The sequence below is a fragment of the Lissotriton helveticus genome, chromosome 3_2, assembly GCF_964261635.1.
Source record: "Lissotriton helveticus chromosome 3_2, aLisHel1.1, whole genome shotgun sequence".
Taxonomy (NCBI): Eukaryota; Metazoa; Chordata; class Amphibia; order Caudata; family Salamandridae; genus Lissotriton; species Lissotriton helveticus.
Genome location: NC_136062.1, coordinates 20,826,533 through 20,848,542, shown reverse-complemented (window position 1 = coordinate 20,848,542; position 22,010 = coordinate 20,826,533). Strand labels below are relative to the sequence as shown.

At 43.1% G+C, this 22,010-nt stretch overlaps 1 protein-coding gene across 3 annotated transcripts in view; it reads left to right on the top strand.

The window, feature by feature from the left end:
• Window positions 1–22,010, top strand: part of GABPB1 (GA binding protein transcription factor subunit beta 1) — a 634,768-nt gene that overhangs the window by 523,951 nt on the left and 88,807 nt on the right. The window contains exons 10-11 of one of the 3 annotated variants that reach the window (XM_078684754.1): window positions 17,206–17,262; window positions 17,518–18,896. The exons of 1 other annotated variant lie outside the window; for it this stretch is intronic. In XM_078684754.1, the coding sequence (XP_078540880.1) occupies window positions 17,206–17,262; window positions 17,518–17,670 (210 nt within the window). In that variant the 3' untranslated portion in view covers window positions 17,671–18,896. Of the gene's footprint in view, window positions 1–17,205; window positions 17,263–17,517; window positions 18,897–22,010 lie in introns of those variants that run through there. One more of the 3 variants, XM_078684755.1, reaches the window with a different exon arrangement.

Here is a 22,010-nt window from a genome sequence, read left to right as displayed (position 1 = left end):
CGGGACTCCACTGGACGGACCACAGCTGCGTCCACTTCAGCTTCAGGAGAACCACGCTCCACCATCACCAGCTACAGGTTCCCCGCAGAAGCTGGAACAAGATCACCACAGACCAGCTCGCCACTGCCCTGAGCAAGAACCCCCCCCTGAAGACCCCGTTCAGCAGACCCAGCAGCAAGAAAGCCCCATGGTTCAACGACGAACTCAAGAGCTCCAAGAAGAACTGCAGAGCACTCGAGAAAACCTGGCGCAGAAACCCAACACCAGACAACATGACTGCCCTCAAGCTCGCCACCCGAAAACACCACCAACTGATCCACGCCACCAAGAGAACCGCATTCAAGGAACGACTCGACAACAACGCACACAACAGCAAGGAACTCTTCAACATCGTGAAAGAGCTCTCCAACCCCAACGCCGGAAATAACAACATCACCCCTTCGCAAGACCTCTGCAACTCCCTCGCCTCCTACTTCCACAACAAGATCGCGGACATACACAACAGCTTCAGCACTCAACCGACGCACGCCACGACCGAACCACCGCCCCCCACAACCACCCTCCACGCCTGGACACCGATCAGCACCGAGGACACCGTCCACACGATGAACTCCATCCACTCCGGTTCTCCGACAGACCCCTGCCCTCACCACGTTTTCAACAAGTCATCGCACCCCACCTGCGGGACATCATCAACACCTCCTTCGACACCGCGACCTTCCCGGAGAGCTGGAAGCACGCCGAACTCAGCGCTCTACTCAAGAAACCATCAGCCGACCCCACCGACCTCAAGAACTACCGCCCCATCTCGCTGCTCCCGTTTCCGGCTAAAGTCATCGAGAAGACCGTCAACAAGCAGCTGGCCGCCTTCCTCGAGACGAACGGATCCCTCGACCTCTCGCAGTCTGGCTTCCGGGCCAACCACAGCACCGAGACCGCCCTGATCGCAGCTACTGATGACATCCGAGCCCTGCTCGACAACGGAGAAACAGCGGCCCTCATCCTCCTGGACCTCTCCGCGGCATTCGACACTGTCTGCCACCGTACCCTAGTACAGCGCCTCAGCAACGTCGGAATCCAGGAGAAGGCACTGGAATGGATCACCTCCTTCCTCGCCGGAAGGACACAGAGAGTCCGCCTCCCCCCGTTCAGATCGGAGGCCACCGAAGTCATCTGCGGCGTTCCTCAAGGCTCCTCGCTCAGCCCAACACTCTTCAACGTCTACATGAGCCCCCTCGCAGCCATCGCACGCCAGCACAACCTCAGCATCATCTCCTACGCCGACGACACCCAGCTGATCCTCTCCCTCACCAACGACCCAGCCACCGCTAGAGCCAACCTCCACGAAGGGATGTCAGACGTAGCCAAATGGATGTCGAACAGCCGACTGAAACTGAACTCGGACAAGACGGAAGTCCTCATCCTGGGATCAACACCCTCCGCCTGGGACGACTCCTGGTGGCCCCCCGCCCTAGGCAGCGCACCCAAACCAACAGACCACGCACGCAACCTGGGATTCATCCTGGACTCCTCCCTCTCCATGACCAGACAAGTCAACGCCGTCTCCTCGTCATGCTTCAACATCCTGCGCATGCTACGTAAGATCTTCCGGTGGATCCCCACCGAGTCCAGGAAGACGGTCACCCAGGCCCTCGTCACCAGCCGTCTGGACTACGGCAACTCCCTTTATGCCGGAACCACCGCCAAGCTCCAGAAGAAACTCCAGCGGATCCAGAACACCTCAGCACGACTCATCCTGAACATCCCACGCCGCAGCCACATCTCCGGACACCTGAGAGACCTGCACTGGCTCCCGGTCAACAAGAGAATCACCCTCCGGCTCCTCACCCACGCACACAAAGCCCTACACAACCAAGGCCCAGGTTACCTCAACAGCCGCCTCAACTTCTACGCTCCCAAACGCCAGCTTCGATCGACCAGCCACGCTCTCGCCGCCGTCCCCCGCATCCGAAGAGTCACCACAGGAGGAAGGTCCTTCTCCTACCTGGCCGCCAAGACTTGGAACTCCCTTCCGACCCACCTCCGCCTGACCCAGGACCACCTCGCCTTCAGGAAGCAGCTCAAGACCTGGCTGTTCGAGCAGTAGCGGACCCCCTCCCCCCAGCGCCTTGAGACCCTCTGGGTGAGTAGTGCGCTATATAAATGCTTTGATTGATTGATTGATCCCTGGAGGCTCAAGCAATCTGGCACTGGCTTCTGGCTCGGAATCTCTCCGTCGTGGCTGTGCACCTTCCAGTGGAGCAAAACGTGCGAGCAGACGTGCTCAGTCGAAACTTCGAAGATCAGCCAGACTTGGTGCTACACGACGAGGTGGTGGCAAATATTTTCCAACAGTGTGGTCGTCCGTCAATAGATTTGTTTGCAGACGACAAAAACAAAAAATGCCCCGCCTTCGCATCCAGATTCCACCGTTCAGGGACAAGGGGGAATGCGCTTTTGAGTGATTGGTCAGAGACATTTGCATACGCCTTTCCTCCTCTGCCTCAGATCCCGAAGGTGATGTCCAAGCTCATCAGATCCAACATGAAGATGATTCTGATAGCTCCAGACTGGCCTCGTCAGTGGTGGTACCCGGACCTTCTGCAGTTGTCGTTACTCCCCCACAGGAGACTGCCTTACAGAGCGGACCTGCTGACCGCCAAAATGGACGGGAGGATTCTCCATCCCAGCCTTCCTTCACTGAACTTGGCAGCATGGCTCCTGAGGTCCTACAATATGGACACTTGAATCTGCCGCAGGACTGCATGCTCATCCTGAAAGAGGCTAAGAGACCTTCCACGAGAACGTCGTACACTTTTAAGTGGAAGAGATTCTACCTATGGTGTGTTCATAATCATTTTGATCCTACAAAGAGGCAGGAGGAGGTCATTCTTCCTTACCTCCTTTATTTGGCCAAAGCTGGTTTGAAATATTCCTCGATCAGGTTTCACTTGTCAGCCATTACGGCATACAGAAAATCCCCCGACCAACCTTCTTTTTTCCAATTGCAGGTGATGAAGGATTTCCTACAGGGGTTGAAGGAAGTGTATCCCCGGTTCGAACTCCTTCTCCTCCTTGGGAATTGAATCTGGTGCTGTCTAGATTGATGGGTCCTCCTTTTGAGCCCATTCATAAAGCCACATTGCAGCACCTGTCATGGAAGACCGCTTTCCTGGTGGCAATAACGTCAGCGCGCAGAGTAAGTGAGATCCAAGCGCTTTGTGCCAAAGAGCCATATACTGTGTTTCACCACAACAGGGTAGTGTTAAGGGCTCACCCTGCTTTTTTGCCAAAGGTTATAACTGATTTCCATATGAATGAGTCAATCTCCCTACTGTCCTTTTTTCCAAATCCCGCACCTCCTGCGGAGAGGTTTCTCCACTCCTTAGACCTTAAAAGATTGCTCAAATTCTATTTGGAGGATACGAAGGGTATAAGGAAATCGGATCAATTATTTTTTTATTTATGGTACCATAAGAACAGGCTTTCCAGCCTCCAAGAGATCCATTCCAAGATGGATAGTGTCCTGTATAAAGTTGGCAAATAAACCCCTTTTGTTGTCTCCTAAAGCACCCTCCACTAGGGGAAAGTCGGCCACAGTAGCTTTCTTGCATGATGTTCCAATGGCAGCAACCTGGATATCGGTTCACACTTTCACAAGGCATTATTGTCTAGAATTCGATTCCAGGGCGGATACTCAAGTAGGCCAGGCCTCCTTGAGGAATCTATTTGGATAGTAATGTATCTATCTGAGCTTAGTTATCTGATCTGGTTGGTTAATTTACCGTTCTGTTTCCTTTGCCCGCAGGGGGATGAGGTGAGGCTCGCTATTCTATTCTAGTGCTTATGACTATTGATGAGGATCCCCTGGAAGAGAAGGATAAGTTACTTACCTGTAATCCTAGTTCTCTTCCAGGGGTATCCTCATCAAAGTCATAAGCACCCCTCCCGCCTCCCCGGGCAAAGGATTATTGTACTTTTAAAGGTAATGTCAACTCTTTGTGTTATGGCTTTTGAGTCACCGCAAAGAACAACTGACCTAACTGTCACCACTGAGGCGTGATGGGAAGCTGGGGGTCATGACTGCCTTAAAGGCACGGTGCCAGTTTATTGCTATGTTGCTATGGGTTAGCTTTTCAGCTTTTTTCGGCTATGTTTCTGCAATGCAGCCTGGGAGCTGTGAATGCTTTCAGTTCTATCTGAGAGTGTGTGCTAAGCATTAAAACAGTTTTTAAACATGTTCTGCTGTTGTTATTCCCTGTTTCTAATGTATTCTTTATGATATAATGGGAAGTCCTTACATCATTATTCAGCTCTAGTGTGTATAAGGCTGCATTTTCTTTTTTATTATATATATATATATATATATATATATATATATATATATATATATATATATATATATATATATTTATTTATTTTTTTTGCGCAAAAGGAGCTGCACAACCAGGATATATTTCAAAAGCTTTTTATTAGAGCTTCACCCCACCAACGCGTTTCAGCCTCAACAGGCTTTGAAACGCGTTGGTGGGGTGAAGCTCTAATAAAAAGCTTTTGAAATATATCCTGGTTGTGCAGCTCCTTTTGCGCAAAAAATTAATATATGGGTCTGGATCCGACCCCTGAGCGCAGCACACGCTGTTGAGCGCTCTCATGTTCTGCTGGATCACTTTGTGAAATGATATATATATATATATATATATATATATATATATATATATATATATATATACACATATATATATATATATATATATATATATATATATATACATTACCTACTGGCGGTCGCCAGTAGGTATATATAGTTAGGATTTTTTCTCTATGGGTTTTTTGAAAATTCTATGTCTAATAACTTTGGCGTTTGTGGACGGAATCGGCTGAAATTTTCAGGAAAATGGCACATTTTGTTTCTGAGCAGCCCTTGAAAATTTGGGGGGGGTTCGTCCAGTGGGGGCCGAGAAAAAAGGGGGGTCCCAAAACGTGTTTTTAACATTGAGTTTTCCATAGGGCGGTTGGCCTCACTTTTAGCCCGAACGGCTGAATGGATTTGCACGAAACTTGGCAAAATTGTAGGGACTGGTAGCCCGATGTGCCTTTTGTAGGTCTCAATATATGTGCTCCAGTGGATTTTGAGAAATTAACGTTTAAAAAAAGATATATATCTGTAACAGCGGACCGGTTAGCGCTCTGGTTCGCGGACTTTTCGCGCAACGGAGCTTTGTGAAGCGAAGCTGATTGGTTCTCCGGCGTCTGTCAACATTCCAAACAGTCCGTAGCGGCCGCCATCTTGTCTCTCGGTAGGATCGAGAGACAAGAGGAGGTCAAAACAAAGGGGGAAATAACTATAAGGGGGCATAGTAGATCCTCGCTGACCCCCTAGGTTTGATGTGGAGGTTTTAAAAGGGCCTCGCGGGGCAAAAAAAAAACAAAATAATAATAATCGAACGGCTGAATGGATTTGCACGAAACTTGGCAAAATATTAGGGACTGGTAGCCCGATGTGCCTTTGCTAGGTCTCAATATATGTGCTCCAGTGGATTTTGAGAAATTAACGTTGAAAAAAAGATATATATCTGTAACAGCGCTCCGCTTCGCGTACTTTTCGCGTTACGGAGCTTTGCGAAGCTGATTGGTTCTCCGGCGTCTGTCAACATTCCAAACAGTCCGTAGCGGCCGCCATCTTGTCCCTCGGTAGGATTGAGAGACAAGAGGAGGCCAAAGCGAAGGGGGAAATGACCATAAGGGGGCATAGTAGATCCTTCCTGACCTCTTAGGTTTGATGTACCATTTTGCCAAGTTTGGTGTAATTCCGTTCAGCCATTCAGGCTGTAGACGTATGTAAATGTCCTATGGAAAATTGCATGGGGAAAACACATTTGAAAGTGTTGAAATTTAGAACCAATTAAAATGTTACTTTGGTTTTGTATTTGTGTGTGATGAAAGTTAATTGGTTATGTATATATGTCAAATGAGAGGAAACCACAGCCATTTTGTGATACTACTGTCTGAGGTACATTTGTGAGGAATTTTTGGTGGTGAATTTCTGGTGTTTGATTTACACAGTACTAACACTTCTGCTACTTTTAAAAAGGTGAGTTGTTAATTTGTAAGGGGAACTATGTTGTACACTTGAAGATAATTTGAAAAATGTTTTCTGTTATTTATTTGCAGTCCTTCTGTTATACTAAATACTTGATGAAGTTAGTTTTATATTATGTATTACTAAAAACGATAAATGAAAGTGATTATTTTTTTCTGCAATTTACAGCAAGCAATTTCAAAATAAAATGGCTCACAATGAAGAGACCGTGGCAATTTCTTTTGAATTGTCCACTACATTGATTGAAATTGAGAGCACCAATAATGAAATATTGTCACAAGGAGGACATGACTTGTATGATTCCATTAGATTGATTGAAATGGACAGCACCAAGAATGAAATATTGTCACAAGGAGATGACTTGAATGATTCCACTACATTGATTGAAATTGAGAGCACCAATAATGAAATATTGTCACAAGGAGGAGATGGCTTGTATGATTCCATTAGATTGATTGAAATGGACAGCACCAATAATGAAATATTGTCACAAGGAGGAGATGACTTGAATGATTCCACTACATTGATTGAAATTGAGAGCACCAATAATGAAATATTGTCACGAGGAGATGACTTGAATGATTCCACTACATTGATTGAAATGGACAGCACCAATAATGAAATATTGTCAGAAGGAGGAGATGACTTGAATGATTTTTTTGATCAATCTCTTGATGGCGAATTTATCGAGTGTTTGGAGACCATAGAGTTACAAGAATCATCATTGCAGACTTTTAATGAGGAGATTCCAGATGAGATGATTGAAGAGGAAATTACTGATGAGGACATGTTACTAGTTGTTTCAAATTTAGAAAATTCTGAAGAATAAATTTATATTTAGAAATCAAAAATTGTTTGAGACATTATTTATTTTTATTTTTAATTTATGAGGTTGTAGCGAAGTGATTGTAGTATAAAATGAGACTTATAGTATAGAGTGCAACATTTTTATGTTACATGGTAAGTTTACTCATATTTACTTCCCTTCTGCCACTATATTATCTCCAATGTGTATTTGACATCTCTTCTTCATCTCCGGCCTCCTTTCTCTCACTGTGTGTCTCCGATGCATCTTATCGCTGCTATTTTGTGTAATTACAGAAGAGAGTAAAATAAAATAGTTCGGAACGTGAAAAGGGGGCAAAGTAGAGTACTCCTCACCCCCTAGGCCTTTTTAGGCGGTCCCAAAAGGATCAGTTTCTGCTTTCCTGAGAGATTATGGTATGAGTTCCATATACCACAATAACTTGCATTACAACATGCAAGATATCTATCTCCTATTACCAACTTTTGGAGATATTCGCGCTAAGCGCGAATATCTCCAAAAAGTAACACCTGCCCTGAGCAGTTCTTAGCCATGTTATCCAATGGGAGGTGGATAACATGGCTAAGAGTATTAGCTCGGTAATGCATGAATATCGCTGAGTTTTTAGCGATATTCATGCATTGCGGCCGTTTATTATCGCATTTGCGATAAACCTTGATAATAGTAAGGTTTATCTTCGATAATTTCTGACGATGCTTAGTGGTAAAAAATTGGTTGGTAAGCATCGTTAGCGATAAATATCGCGTAACTTTGGTAATATGCCCCAACGTCTGTTAACGTTCGATTCGAAGGAAATGAGGAAGTGTTGAAAAACATTGTCTGCGCCATCTTGCCTTTTTTGAAATGCCACACTTTTGTCGTGCACGGCAGCCATTTTAGATGTCTTGACCAGACCCACTCTCTGCACGCTGTCGATTCGTAGCATGGCTCCTCACCCTCGTAAGCATCTCCCCCAGGCACTGGTCACCACCGCTCTCTGTCTTATGCATGGGCAATAAACCTTCCCCCATCTGCGCTGCTCTTCCCTGAGAATCACACTCTGTGCCCGCCCGACACCTCCCTTTCGCCCTATTCACTACCGCACCCTCTGACACTCCTCTTCCTCTGTGTCCGAATGTCCAGGCCGGTCCTAGGCTATCAGCTAGCCCTGCAGATGTAGTTTATGGCCCCAGCTGTAAAGAATCACCCCTCTTCAAAGGAGTTATAGTAGATCAAGGCCCACACCCGATGTGATCCGTCACAGCACACGCGTTCCTACTATCTGAAAACCATCCTGTATTGTGATTGGGGAGGGGACCGAGCCTGAAGCGGAAGATTCCAGGAATGACTCTTTGTACATCAAAGTTTTTACAATTATGTGTCACATTAAAAATATATAGCACTCCAACAAAGTAGTAGGAATATAAAACTTTAATAACATATAAATATATACAACAAAACAAAAACAGTAAAAACATTTAAACAACGAAGAGACCGTGGCAATTTCTTTTTAATTATCCAATAGATTTATTGAAATTGACAGCACCAATAATGAAATATTCTTGTCAGTAGCGGTCTGTTGTGCGAATAGTTCCAAGGCAGCAGAACGCGCTGAAATCTAGATGGCACGAAAGTGATGTCTAGTAAGTTGCCGCCCAGCAAAAAACGGCGTGGGGCGCCGCGGGGGTGAGTGAGTCCAGTAGGCACCACAGCTATTCTTACCGGCATTGCAGAATTACTGCTGGGGACAATGCCTGTGCTGTAGCAGGGTCACAGCAGAAACAAAAAGGATTCTGTTGAAGATGTTGTTGGTTTCAATTTGAAAACAGTTCTGGTGTCAACTGCTATGCTAATGTAGTGGTTAATGTTTTGTTTTCTCTAGAAAATGTAAAAGAGGGGGAGGCAGTCCAAAGTTCCGTTAAAAGGGCAAAGGAAAGGATCGGTGGTTTGAACTATCAGTCAAAAAGGGGAGGGGGTGCAATAATTTTTCCTACCGGGTCACACTGTGCTTTCACCGGAAGTGAGGTCTGCAGGATTGTAGTAATTCAAAGTGAGGCTGGCGCCAGCATGGGAGCGCCGACGTCCCGCGGATACAGTTTCGTCACTCCACGGGCGATCATGGCAGTCATTCCCCATCGGGGGTCGGAGACTCCCGCGGCTCCTCTAGAATCTTCAAGGTCGTGGAGGACTACGGTGGTGGAGTCAACCAGTGACCGGGCCATTTCTTTATGTTGGGCCCGCTCTTGCCAGGTCGACAGCCATTTTGAGAGTTCGGCAGCTACCGGCGATCGCGGGGTCACATGAGCGGACGGGCTCCACCCTGCCGGGCGAGACGTTGCAGCATGGCCACAGTGGAAGAACCGTTATCTAGGTCGTTCCGAAACTGTGCAGCACTGTAGTTGTTAGGATGCCACCGCCTGGAGCGCTGAGGGTGCAGCTGGGAAGCCTCCACCTGGGGAGGCGGGAGAGGCCTGTTCGCACCGTCTCTCCCTCCCAGTGCACCCCACGGCGTCTCGCTTGAGATTTGTTATGGCCGGACCAGGCGATGAGGACGAGGGGGGGGTCGGAGGCATGTGCAAGACATCCCCCTCCAGTGTTGTCGCAGCCATTATAAAAGAAAGAAGTGTCCCGTCCGTCTTCGGGCCGGGCTTCCGGTGGATGTCGGCCGGACGCCCCTGGCTCTGGCCCCATGAACGGGTTTCTTGGTTTATCGGCTGCAGCCGGATCCCGTCGGCCTCGGCCCCCCGACCGTTGGTGGTCGGACCGGAAGAGCATGTGGCGGGACTACCTGCAACTCTCAAGGGCCACCGCGGCCGGACTGGGAGAGAGAGGGGAGGGTCGAGGAGACATTCCCCCCCCCTGCAACTGTTCAGCGTTGTAAAGGCAATCCCCTGGCCGGGTCCCGCTGGTCTCGGCCTCTCCTCCGGCTACACCCTACGTTAGGATCTCCTGGCCGAGGCGTGGCAGCAGGACCTGCCTTATATGGGCTGCTCCCGGCTGGGCGTAGCCGGAACCCTGCCCCACCTTGGAAGTTTCCAGAGTGGGGGTGGATGTTCTACTGACTTGCATTTTCCCTAGTCTATCGATTTTTTTGGCGTGGCAGGCGGTGGGACAGCGAGGGGTGATTTGGTTTCTCTTACTGTTTTTCTGGTCTCTCACCACTGGCATATTTTAACGTTTTCTTGTTTCTAGGACATTAATAGGTTTTATCATTACGTTATGTTATCGTTTCTTTGTTCGTTGTTTAATAAAAGTTCATGTTCATCAGTGGCCTACTGATTTTCGTTTTCCTATTTTTTTCTTTCCAGGTTGTTTCATGGTAAAGTTTCTGTTAACAGGATACAGTGATCACTTCGTTATTATTGCATATGTCCTTTTCACTAGGGGTGCTCTCTGGTCGGGCCAGATGACGTATCTCTAGTAAATGGTCCGGGTGAAAAAGGTGCATCAATCAGTGGGGAGTAGATAGGCATGACAGATTACAACGGGGGAGAACGGTCCGCATTACGTACCCTTTCACTACTTGCAAAGATTTTCCTACGTTTATTTGCAAACAGGGAATACCTCCAAAAAGAACTAATTCCCAAACAGTCAATGTTCGGACAATCAATCAATCAATGAGGAATGAAATAGGTACGACGTGTTAAAGGCTTGCGTTACCTACCCTTCACTATCTGCAAAGGGAGATAGAATATTCCTATTCTTCCTCGTTTGCAGGTAGAGAAGATCGTTAAGAGAATTAACTTCGAACAATTCAATGCTCGATTGAAACAATCAACAAGGGGTACTGTGAACACAAATGAACGCCGCTTATATACATACGCATTGCTATTTTCAACAGGTTGTTCCTAATGTTTCTATTTTAGCGAGGTCAAAAGAGATCCCATTAGTGGCCTACTGATTTTGCTCGATTCCTTTTGTTTTTTTACACGATTTTTCGCTATCTGCAAAGACTAAACAGAGTATTGCGACTCTGTGCTTGTTTGTAAATAGAGAATGAACCAAAGAGAACAATCAATCAAATGGAGAGAGAAGCAGGCACGACGGATTACAAAGGGGGAAAGGGCTGCGTTAACTACCCTTCACTATCTGCAAAGAGAGAGTACTCCTAATAGAAATGAGGGGTGGGGGGCAGCAATCAAAGCAGATCAGTGTGCATAAACACGAAAAAAAAAATTCTTACCACGTACTTGACATTCGACAGCTTATGATATTTGCTATTAAAAAACCATTGAAATTCACTGAAAAAACCATAGGTTATAGACCATATATAGTTAGGAATTAGCATTTACAAAACCTTGAAAATTCACTGAAAAAACCATAGGTTATAGACCATATATAGTTAGGAATTAGCATTTAAAAAACCTTATTTTACTCACACAAAACCATTGAAATTCCATATATAGTTAGTTGCACTAACTATATATTGCGCACCCGCAATCCACTGCTGATGATGTCACATATTACATCATTCATGACATGGTCAGTGACATCACTGATGACATCACTGATGACATCTCAAATGACATCACTGATGACATCTCATTTGACATCAATGACCACATCACTGATGATATCATTCATGTGACAATACAATGCATCTCCTCACATTTTAATATAACCTCTGTTTCACCCAGTGTTAAAAACAGAGTATAATTTTTGAAACCATTGACACACCAATACTAGTTACTACATACGTACTCACTGATTCCTACGTCTACACACACATTCACTCATTCACCCATACAATCATTCATACATACAATCACTCATGTTTACAACACAATCATATGCACTCATACACCTATACAGACACTCACACTCTGCCACTCATCCATGGAGTTACTCACACACCTAGTCAGTCCTGTAAAGAATCAATCACACTTCCATTTTCTACTCTATACAGTTAAACATAGAGCACCTTACGTTTTCAACCATATACTAACACATACTTACTCTCTTATACAATCATTGATACAAGTACACATTGATCTGTACAGAGTCACACACCTCCCATCCAGCCACACACACACTCAGTCTCCCATGCAAATACTTGGGCAATCAATCAATAACCCATATAGTTACTCATATAGCTACTGATCAACACATGCAGCAGTTTACAGAACAACAGACATAATGATGCACAAATTAAGACAGTTTAGTCACTAACCCATGCACTCAGTGAGACACATTTAATCACTCACTCATACATTCAGTCATGCACCTACTAAATCCTTCGTCCAGACACTTATACATCCACTCATTCTTCAATATGTAAGACATATTTTAACTTTACAGAAACATAGTCACTGGATGTTGTCATCAGTGATGTCACTGACCATGTCATGAATGATGTAATATGTGACATCATCAGCAGTGGATTGCGGGTGCGCAATATATAGTTAGTGCAACTAACTATATATGGAATTTCAATGGTTTTGTGTGAGTAAAATAAGGTTTTTTAAATGCTAATTCCTAACTATATATGGTCTATAACCTATGGTTTTTTCAGTGAATTTTCAAGGTTTTGTAAATGCTAATTCCTAACTATATATGGTCTATAACCTATGGTTTTTTCAGTGAATATATATATATATATATCTCCTTCCTTTGGTTCTCTGTGTCCGGGAACTGCAACGCTCGGTTCGTAATCCCTGCGGCTGAACCACGCCGCTTCCAATCTGCACACAATGCTCCCTGAACAGGAAGATAAACGGGACGAACTTGCGTATTTAAAGATATTTTGCTATTTTTATTGAATTTTTAGCCTTCAGATAGCATAATTGCAGAAAAAGACAATCTGAAGGCTAAAAATTAAATAAAAATAGCAAAATATCTTTAAATACGCGAGTTCGTCCCGTTTATCTTCCTGTTCAGGGAGAATTGTGTGCATATATATATATATGTATATGTATATGTATATATATATATATATATATATATATATATATATATGTGTATATATATATATATATATATATATATATGTGTATATATATGTGTATATATATATATATATATATATATATATATATATATATATATATATATATATATATATATATATATATATATATATATATATATATATATATATATATATATATATATATATATATATATATATATATATATATATATATATATAGATGTTTGTAGCAAAAAACTTCAGTCCAGTCTCCAGCACAGCACCTGTCCCGTAACTGGTGTACCGCTGCGGCAACACCCGGGTCCCTAGTATACAGCAGGGCTTCCATCGCGGCTGGGCAAGCCACTCAAACATTTCAAAACAGAGTTACCCCAATGATGGTGCCCACATGGGTGAGTATTCCTATATTCTTTTATTGAAGACTGCAGCATGAAACTGAGCTGGTGATTACAGCGAAGCGGAAGCTTTTTAAATCACAGCAACCACTGGGGTATTTTATTAATTTCAGTCAGCCTGCACGCCAACTCACGAGAGAAGTATAAGTGGTTGCACTACAATTACCAGAGGGCCGTGGGAGCAGCCACGCCCACTGAGGCAGGTACTGGATTTATCAAGCGCACACTAATGGTGATTGCAAAGCTGTCGAAATGAGCCATGACTAAGGGCAGGGGCCCGAAACACGTCGGCTAAGGACTTTTGCTGTTGGCCTTTACTCCGTTTCATGCTACAGTCTTCAATAAAAGAATACAGGAATACTCACCCGTGTGGGCACCATCATTGGGGTAACTCTGTTTTGAAATATATATATATATATATATATATATATATATATATATATATAGCATGGCAATAACTATTTAAATAAAACCGCCTACCACCTAAACCAAGACGAGTGTGTGCCTTCTTCAAACTTTCGCTTAGCGGAAAAATTGCTTTTGATATGTGTGTATATATATATATATATATATATATATATATATATATATATATATATATATATATATAGAGAGAGATACATATATATATTATATATATATATATATCACCTCCACGTTGGTTCACAATTCGGGACTCTGCAGCGCTCACGTGTGTGCGTTATCCTGCGGCTGAACCCACGCCGCTTAACATTCACCAACTTTCCCCGCAATGGGAAAAAACTGCTTGCACAACCTGCTACAGTATTTGCAATCTTCTTTATTTCTGTTAGTTACAGGGCATGTAGCGCATTAGATCTACGCGTTTCGGTGTCTCACCACCTTGCTCACGATCGTGAGCAAGGTGGTGAGGCACCGAAACGCGTAGATCTAATGCGCTACATGCCCTGTAACTAACAGAAATAAAGAAGATTGCAAATACTGTAGCAGGTTGTGCGAGCTGTTTTTTCCCATTGCGGGGAAAGTTGGTGAATATATATATATATATATATATATATATATATATATATATATATATATATATATATAGAGAGAGAGAGAGAGAGAGAGAGAGAGAGAGAGAGAGAGATACATACCTACATATATGTGGGGCACATATATGATTGTGTTTCCGGGGTCCCGCGCATGGGTGGGGGAATATTCTAGTGCTTATGACTTTGATGAGGATACCCCTGGAAGAGAACTAGCATTACAGGTAAGTAACAATCCTTCAGTCCAACCCCAATGAAGTACAGATCGGATACAGGGAACAGGTTAGTCCTGCTGAAAAAGATACCTTCTAAAGTCCAGCGCAAAGAGTACCGTTCGTGGTGGAGGAGGCTGCAGAGAGAGTGTCGCAGACTGTTGTCGCTGTAGAGCGAAGAGCAGGCCAGGTGTCTTGTACAGTCATTGGTATCGCTCAAAGATCCTGTCTGACGTTGCAGAAGGTTGTTGCTGGAGATTTGCATTGTCAGTCACCATGGGCCGCCGGTTCTGTAGCGCAAGGTGCAGATCTCGCGCTGCTTGTGGTTGCTCCAGCACAGAGAGTCGGGTCCACCGTAGCTTCGCATTGGCGGTCTGCGTGTTGGCAAGAGCTTGGCCCGATCAGGACCGCTCCTGGTTTCGAAGAGATCAAAACTCCAGGATCTCTCCTTTTATTGATGGAGGAGATTAACTGATGCCAGACCACAGGTCTAGGACCTGGGAGGCACCTCTTGGGGATCAAGAACTCACTCCATCGGAGGCCTGCAAGGCTCAGGCTGGTCCAGTTAGAGTTGGTCAGTTGGGCAATTACAATAGGGCCTCTGGGGCTTGTTGTGTCATCATAGCTTAGAACAGAAGGGCAATCAGCTGACCCTTGGAGTCACTTCAGCCTGGAATGAAGAGAGCAGGTCAAGTCTTCCATCTCAGCAAACAGGGCAGGCCTCAAGCAGCTTTGCAGCAGGACGTCCTTCTTCTGTAGTATCCACATGTCCAGGAGTGTACTGAAGAGTGGATCTGAAGGTCCTTTTTTTATACCTGATGCCCCCTTTGAAGTAGGAGAATAAAGGTGTTTGGAATTTCCCTCCTCCCTGCCCTTGCTTTTGCCTTACTGCAAGCACAATGGACTAGTGTGAAGTTTTGTGTGAAGGCAGGACACACCCTTTCGACTTGCAAGTGGGGCTGTGCCCGGCTCTGCCCCGCCCCACATCCTGCCTGTGATGGCTCATCCAGGCACGCCTAATCCCTCTATTTTGTGGCTGTTTGGGAGGAATATATAAAAGCCAACTACATCCAGTCATTTGACCCAGGAATAGACTGTATGCGCAAAATAGGGTAGGAAAATGCTCCCCATGCCATTCCGTGCTCACTGCGCCACTGGATTCAAGCTAGCCTGGCTGATGAGGGGTGATACTGTGAAACTGGTCGCTGGGTGCTTGTTTACGGTCTAGGGAGGCCCTGGCTTGGTGGTTTGGGCTGGACTGTTCCCATAAAGAGGGGGGCAAGACTGATTTTCTTATGGCTGGGACCAACTAGGGTTGCGTGGTGAGCAAAAGAACAATGGATTAAACCCAGATCTGTGTGACGGGCTTGTTTGCATTGTTCAGCTTTCTGTCCATCATTTGTTCTTCTTTTAACTTTCTAATTGTGGCGTTTTCAAAATTGTGACTTAAAGTTTGACTTTACCATTAAAGAGGATTTTAAATTACAATTTCTGTGACACCAAATATAACTTTTCTACTTGCTCCCAATCCAAGCTAAGCACATTTTTCACTACCCTGACATGTAAAACTTGAAATTACATGTCCAACTTTTTAACTTCAATCCACTCTGCCTATGGGCTGTTTGGGGCCTACTTTAGGGGTGGCTCCTATCGGGAAAAAAAAAGGTTGTTTTAGATTCGGAAAGGGGGTCATTTTGCCAAGTCGAGTTGTACTTAAGACGGTTGCAAAATAAGTGCTGCAGGCCCACTAGTAGCATTTAATTTACCAGCCTTGGGTATATGGTATACCACTTTACTAGGGACGTATAAGTAAATTAAATATGCCACAAGGTGTAAGCCAATTTTCTGTGTTTTAAGGAGGGAGCCCAATCACTTTACCTCTGGTCAGCAGTGGTAAAGTTCACAAGTCCTAAGGCCAACAATAACAAATTCAGTAAAAGTAGGAGGGGTGACAACAAAAGTTTGGTGGTGACCCTACACAGAGGGTCCGGGTTCAGCAAGGTCCTATGGCTTTTCCCTTATATCGTGTGACAGCTATGGGAGATTAATATTGTCTGGGCATGGTTGGCCATCTTGTGTCCTTTGCAGACTCCAACACTAGATGATCACTTCCGTTTCCTAGTGCTCTCAGATTGCATCATGCTGCATGTTGTTTAAATATTAAATTCATTAGTGTCCTAGTTACTGTATTTCGTTGTGAAGTATTTTCCCTAAATATATTATATGCTACATTTTTATGAAAGAAGGCACTGTATGTGTATTTTTCGTCTGTCAGAACGCTGTAAATGTAAATATTCTCAGTGTGAATGGCATTCATTTAAATGAATGCCAGTGTTTGTTATTTTTGCACAACTTCGCTAATGTGTGTGTTTTTTATTTATTTCAATATATTTTGCTTGATGGAGGTTCGGCCAGTATGATTACAAAGACTGGTAAAGAATAGCAATATGTACAATGCACTTTAACTCGAATTTCCAATAATTAGATTTTAACTACAAACAATAGGAACGTCGTTGTGCAGTTTTTTGGCTGTTTTTCATCTCTGTTTTCTCATTAAATGTTCCATAGTGCATAGATATTTTGTGTAACTAACGCAAGTGGTATTAAAGGGAATTTCATGCAATTGGTGATGTATTATTAAACTATGAAAATGTGTTGTGCATACTTCCATTTGCAGAAAAAATTAATCAGTCCTGAAGGTTAAGATCGTTAAAGCCTGTTTCTTTTGTAACTTTTTCTTTGATCTGCCAGATTCCAGAAACTTCTGGGTCAGAAATCTATATTGTGAATACTCAGGAGTTCTCTCAGGTAAATAAAAGTAATTTGAAGATGTTGTTTCTGAGAGAACATCTAGCAGAGTATATTGCCTGTCCAGTAAATGGTGTATTTTTTGTTGTTGTACCTGAATAGTTTTTTTTTTGATTTTTTTCCCTGATATTGAGATGTGCATGATGGATACACATTTCTTTGATAAATATTTCTGTCATATTTATCTTTAGAAAGTAGCTCAAATTTTAAATGTAACTAAATCTTAGCTGATTGAAATCTCTTAATTGTTTTTAGGAGAGAGAATCTTTACAGAAACAATTAGATGAAGCTAACCGAGAAGCACACAAGTATCGGCAGCAACTTTTAAAAAAAGAACAGGAAGCTGATGCTTATAGACGGAAACTGGAGGCCATGACACGAATTCAAACTAATCAAGAAGCTGTTTAATCAAGACAGATGCCCAATTATCTTTATATTTTTCAATGCAATCCTGAGTGCACTTGACGGCAAATAACCTTGTGTTGCAAGTGATAAAAGGGGGACTACGGCTTGAGAAATGGACTCAAACCAGGCGCTCTGATGAATTTCTTGTAACAAAGAAAGGCTATTTCCTTGGACACCATGGCGATGTGGGAAGTATTTAAACGTGCTGTACATAGTCCTCTTTTTTACTGTTTCACAATATTAACTTTTGGAAGGACTCTGGAATACTTACGGCAATCCAACATTATTGTGAAATGTTTTCATAATTTGGGAAAGCACTCCATAAGTATCTACGGTTTACAATCAACATTTACTTGACAGGTGATTTTTGCTTTTTTTTTATTGACCAGACCTCTATCAAAATAGACTATTTTCCATTGGAAATAATTTTCCAGAATTCATTGCCAATCTCCGATATCTTTTTCTAGAAATTAAAACTTTTATATTCTTCAACTTGCGATGTATCGGAGTAGATTTTCGTGTATATGAAGCTATTTTTTAAAACTCTTCCTTTGTACATATGCTGCATGTTTTTTTATATAATTTAAGCTCATAACTTGCATAATTAATTTCAGTCAAGATGAAGAACAATTTAAGGAATTTGTTTATACTGATGGTCATTTGAAGTAAACCACCCATCAGTTGTATCGTGAATGATGGATTTCTTCAAAGAAACTAATTACTACAAATGCAATTACTGCACATGTAAATTCTGTGAAAGAAAAGGGAATAAACATATTTTTATCATGCAATGTACGTTTAAACAATGCTGAATATAATGTTTGACGGAAACCTTCATGCTAATTAGTTCCGAAATGTGTCTGCACTATAAACTCTAATCCTGAGCTCATCTGAAGAATGTTTATGAATTTTGAGTCGAATGGGAGATGCATTACATTCAGTTAATGTTTGCAAATCAACTGAAGCTTTTGCAATGTGATGCTGTCGGTCTCATTGTATTGTTACTGCTCACAGTTAGTTAATCGCCCTTTAATTTTGTGCAGTGATTCTGTCGCGTTTCTGTTAAGCTTTATCATATTAACAATCATTCTCACACTGTTGTAGGAATAACATTGTTTCCATCGTTCTTTCTACTTTTTTTGTTTTGTTTTTCCATGTTTTATTGTTGACAGTGTTGCTTTAAAAATGCAGAACTAAAATATAAATCGAAACAGTTTATATTGCCTATATATACTTGGCTGTCTCTTATTATTTCGTCAATATGCATATTTTAATGCATTGTTTAGTGTGAGTAATGTCCTTTTCTAACCCAGGGATATTAAACATTCCCATTCATAATTATACTGAGACACGAGATATTTCACACACCACAGAGAAGGGGTAGGGCTTCATAAGCACAGGCTCTGTCCAAATCTTCCTACATTAATGGATTGGATTTTATTATTCTAATAACTATTTTTCCGTCACCTTCTCATTCCACACTTTGCAGTTTCTAAGCACAGATGGTAACCTCATCCAATATTGCTAATTATTTACCTACTTCGGAAGGATAAAAAGATGAGTCTGCCTTGAAGGGTTTCAAACTCGTGACATTCAGAACACTACACTTGTAAGCCGCAATCATTCAGCTCACTCAGTTATATTGTAGTAGGTAGCACTATGTGTGATTACAGAGAGTGATTTATCAAGGCATATCTCATTCACCTGTTTTTTAAAATTTTTTACTTACAGCAGTGTACACGAAATGTGTAGTGCTCTAAAGAAGCTGCGAACACTTAAACGCAATAACAGACGTATATGTCCATCTGGTTTTTTCCCAAGACCAATGCTGCACGCCTCTTTATTTAAACAGGTTCTTGTCAGTAAATACTCTATTCATCGGGAAGCATAGTGAAACCAATCTGTTCTGTGGGTATTGATAGACGCAAACTGTTATTTTCTTGAAGCAATATTTACTCATCATGAATTGCACTGCTACGTTTCTCACCTATTTCATTTCAAAAGTGTAATTTTATCAACTAAAGAGAGATTAGGTGAAGCAAATGTCAGGTTAGATTACAGAGCTGCGCTAAATGTCATGTGTAATATTTGATTTAGTCAGTATCCAAAATATTTCCAATGTGAAATATTACGTGAAAGGCTTATTAAGCTACAAGTGCTTGCTAAATCTAAAACACAAGACACGTTGCTTCTTTGATCACCAGTTGCTTACCATTATAGAATACTGCTGAACAACATTTCATTCAATTTTTAGTGTATTTCCAGAAGAGTGACTAGAAATGGGCTCAGCTTTACTCTTTTTTTCACAATAACTCTGTAAGAAACTTGTTTAGAGATACATGTTTACTATAGTTAATGAGGAAGGAGATTTTGTGGTAAACCTGTTTTCTAAATTAATGCTGGACTCTGCACAGCTGCCAAGTGAACGCTATTCTTGTCATTCATCGCGCAACAAGAACAACCCACACTCTCTAAGTTTTCTTTAGCATAAAAGGTCACTTTATTTAAGACAGGTAAACAGTATAGCCATGCAACCTTGTACATTAAAACATTCTTTTATGTAAAACCTTTAAATATCAAAACCTTTAAAACTTCCCCACAAAACTTTGCATCAGCAATTTCCCCAAATGAACAGAACCATGCCCTAGTTTATTTCCTTCTTCCAATTTCTCGTTCCCCCCCCCACCCCCTAGGGAAGGATGAGCCCGCTCCTGACCATCCCATCCCCCAAAAAAGCGCCTTCAGCAAATAACAAACACCATGGCACTGTCACCTGTCCTATAGTGACAACAAAATAAATATATAACAAATGGTAACATCATTACAATAAGGGAAGGGAGGGTGGGACTCGAAAATATAAGCTGCGTATTATCCCTCGCAGCGCCGCTCTCCTCAGCCTCTGCGCGCGCCTCCTGACTGCCCCCGCCCGCGAGCCCTGACCTACCCACAATCCCTTGCGCGTGGATTGTTCCAATCGCGCGAATCATCCCAGGGGGACACCGGCTGACGCCGGAATCCCCCCGGGCCCCATCGCGCAACAAGAACAACCCACACTCTCTAAGTTTTCTTTAGCATAAAAGGTCACTTTATTTAAGACAGGTAAACAGTATAGCCATGCAACCTTGTACATTAAAACATTCTTTTATGTAAAACCTTTAAATATCAAAACCTTTAAAACTTCCCCACAAAACTTTGCATCAGCAATTTCCCCAAATGAACAGAACCATGCCCTAGTTTATTTCCTCCTTCCAATTTCTCGTTCCCCCCCCCCCCCACCCCCTAGGGAAGGATGAGCCCGCTCCTGACCATCCCATCCCCCAAAAAAGCGCCACCCAGGAAAACCAAAGAGTTTTCCTGGTCCCCAACCACCCGACCCCGGAACAAAGGCAGCAAACATTAGGCTTAAATCTCACGTTTAGCAGAGCACCAAAGATTGTCACCCCAGAAAGCAGACAAAAACTCCCTCACCTCCAACAAATAGTAGGCTTCACCCAAGTCAGAGAGATGAACCCCATCCTGACGGAACAGATCCATATCCTTACCTGAAATGGTTGCATGGCACAAAACCTTGATACCCATGTGGTCGCTGTAACACTTCATTGCCCTGTTCAGTTTTCTACGGGACTTCTCTAGTGCAGCCTGATTCCGTGCTCCCACCCAATGGTGCCGATAAACAAACTCCGTCCACACCAACTTAGTACCTGCCCAATTTTCAGTGAGAACCGCTAAATCAAGTTGCATTTGTTTCAAGAGGGACAAACCAGAGAGTTGGACCAGGTCATTTTCACCTAAATGAATTATAAGGAGATTTGGAATGCCTCTGACCGAAGATAACTTCGATAACAATGGAAACAATTGAGACCATTTCATCCCACCTTGTCCATTCCATAAAAGTTCATGGCGTTTGCTAGGAAGACCGAGCTCTCTGCCATAGATCTGCTTTTCGGCAAAGAACGCAGCCCATTTAATAAAAGAATTTCCCACCAGCCACGTGGTGTTTTTTGCCCTGGACAATGAATGGTAGACACGACCTAAACAGAAAAAGGAATGTTAGAAAAGGCACTTAAAACAGCATATATACTTACAACCAAACATAACGAGCACAGCACCCCGATTTCCACCTACCAATCCTCTGGATACCTTCCCAACCAAAACCCAAGTTGTAAGCCTCAGTCGCTGCCCCAATGCGAAAAGAATGCGTCCCAAAAAGCAAAGGGTCCTTCCCAGCTAATGACAATGTTTTTCGCAACAATGACAAAAACTGGAAACTGGTAATGTTATCCCCTGCCCTGTGAACAAAAATAGGACCAACCTGAAAATGAGGCGAGCGAAGCAAAGAGGAC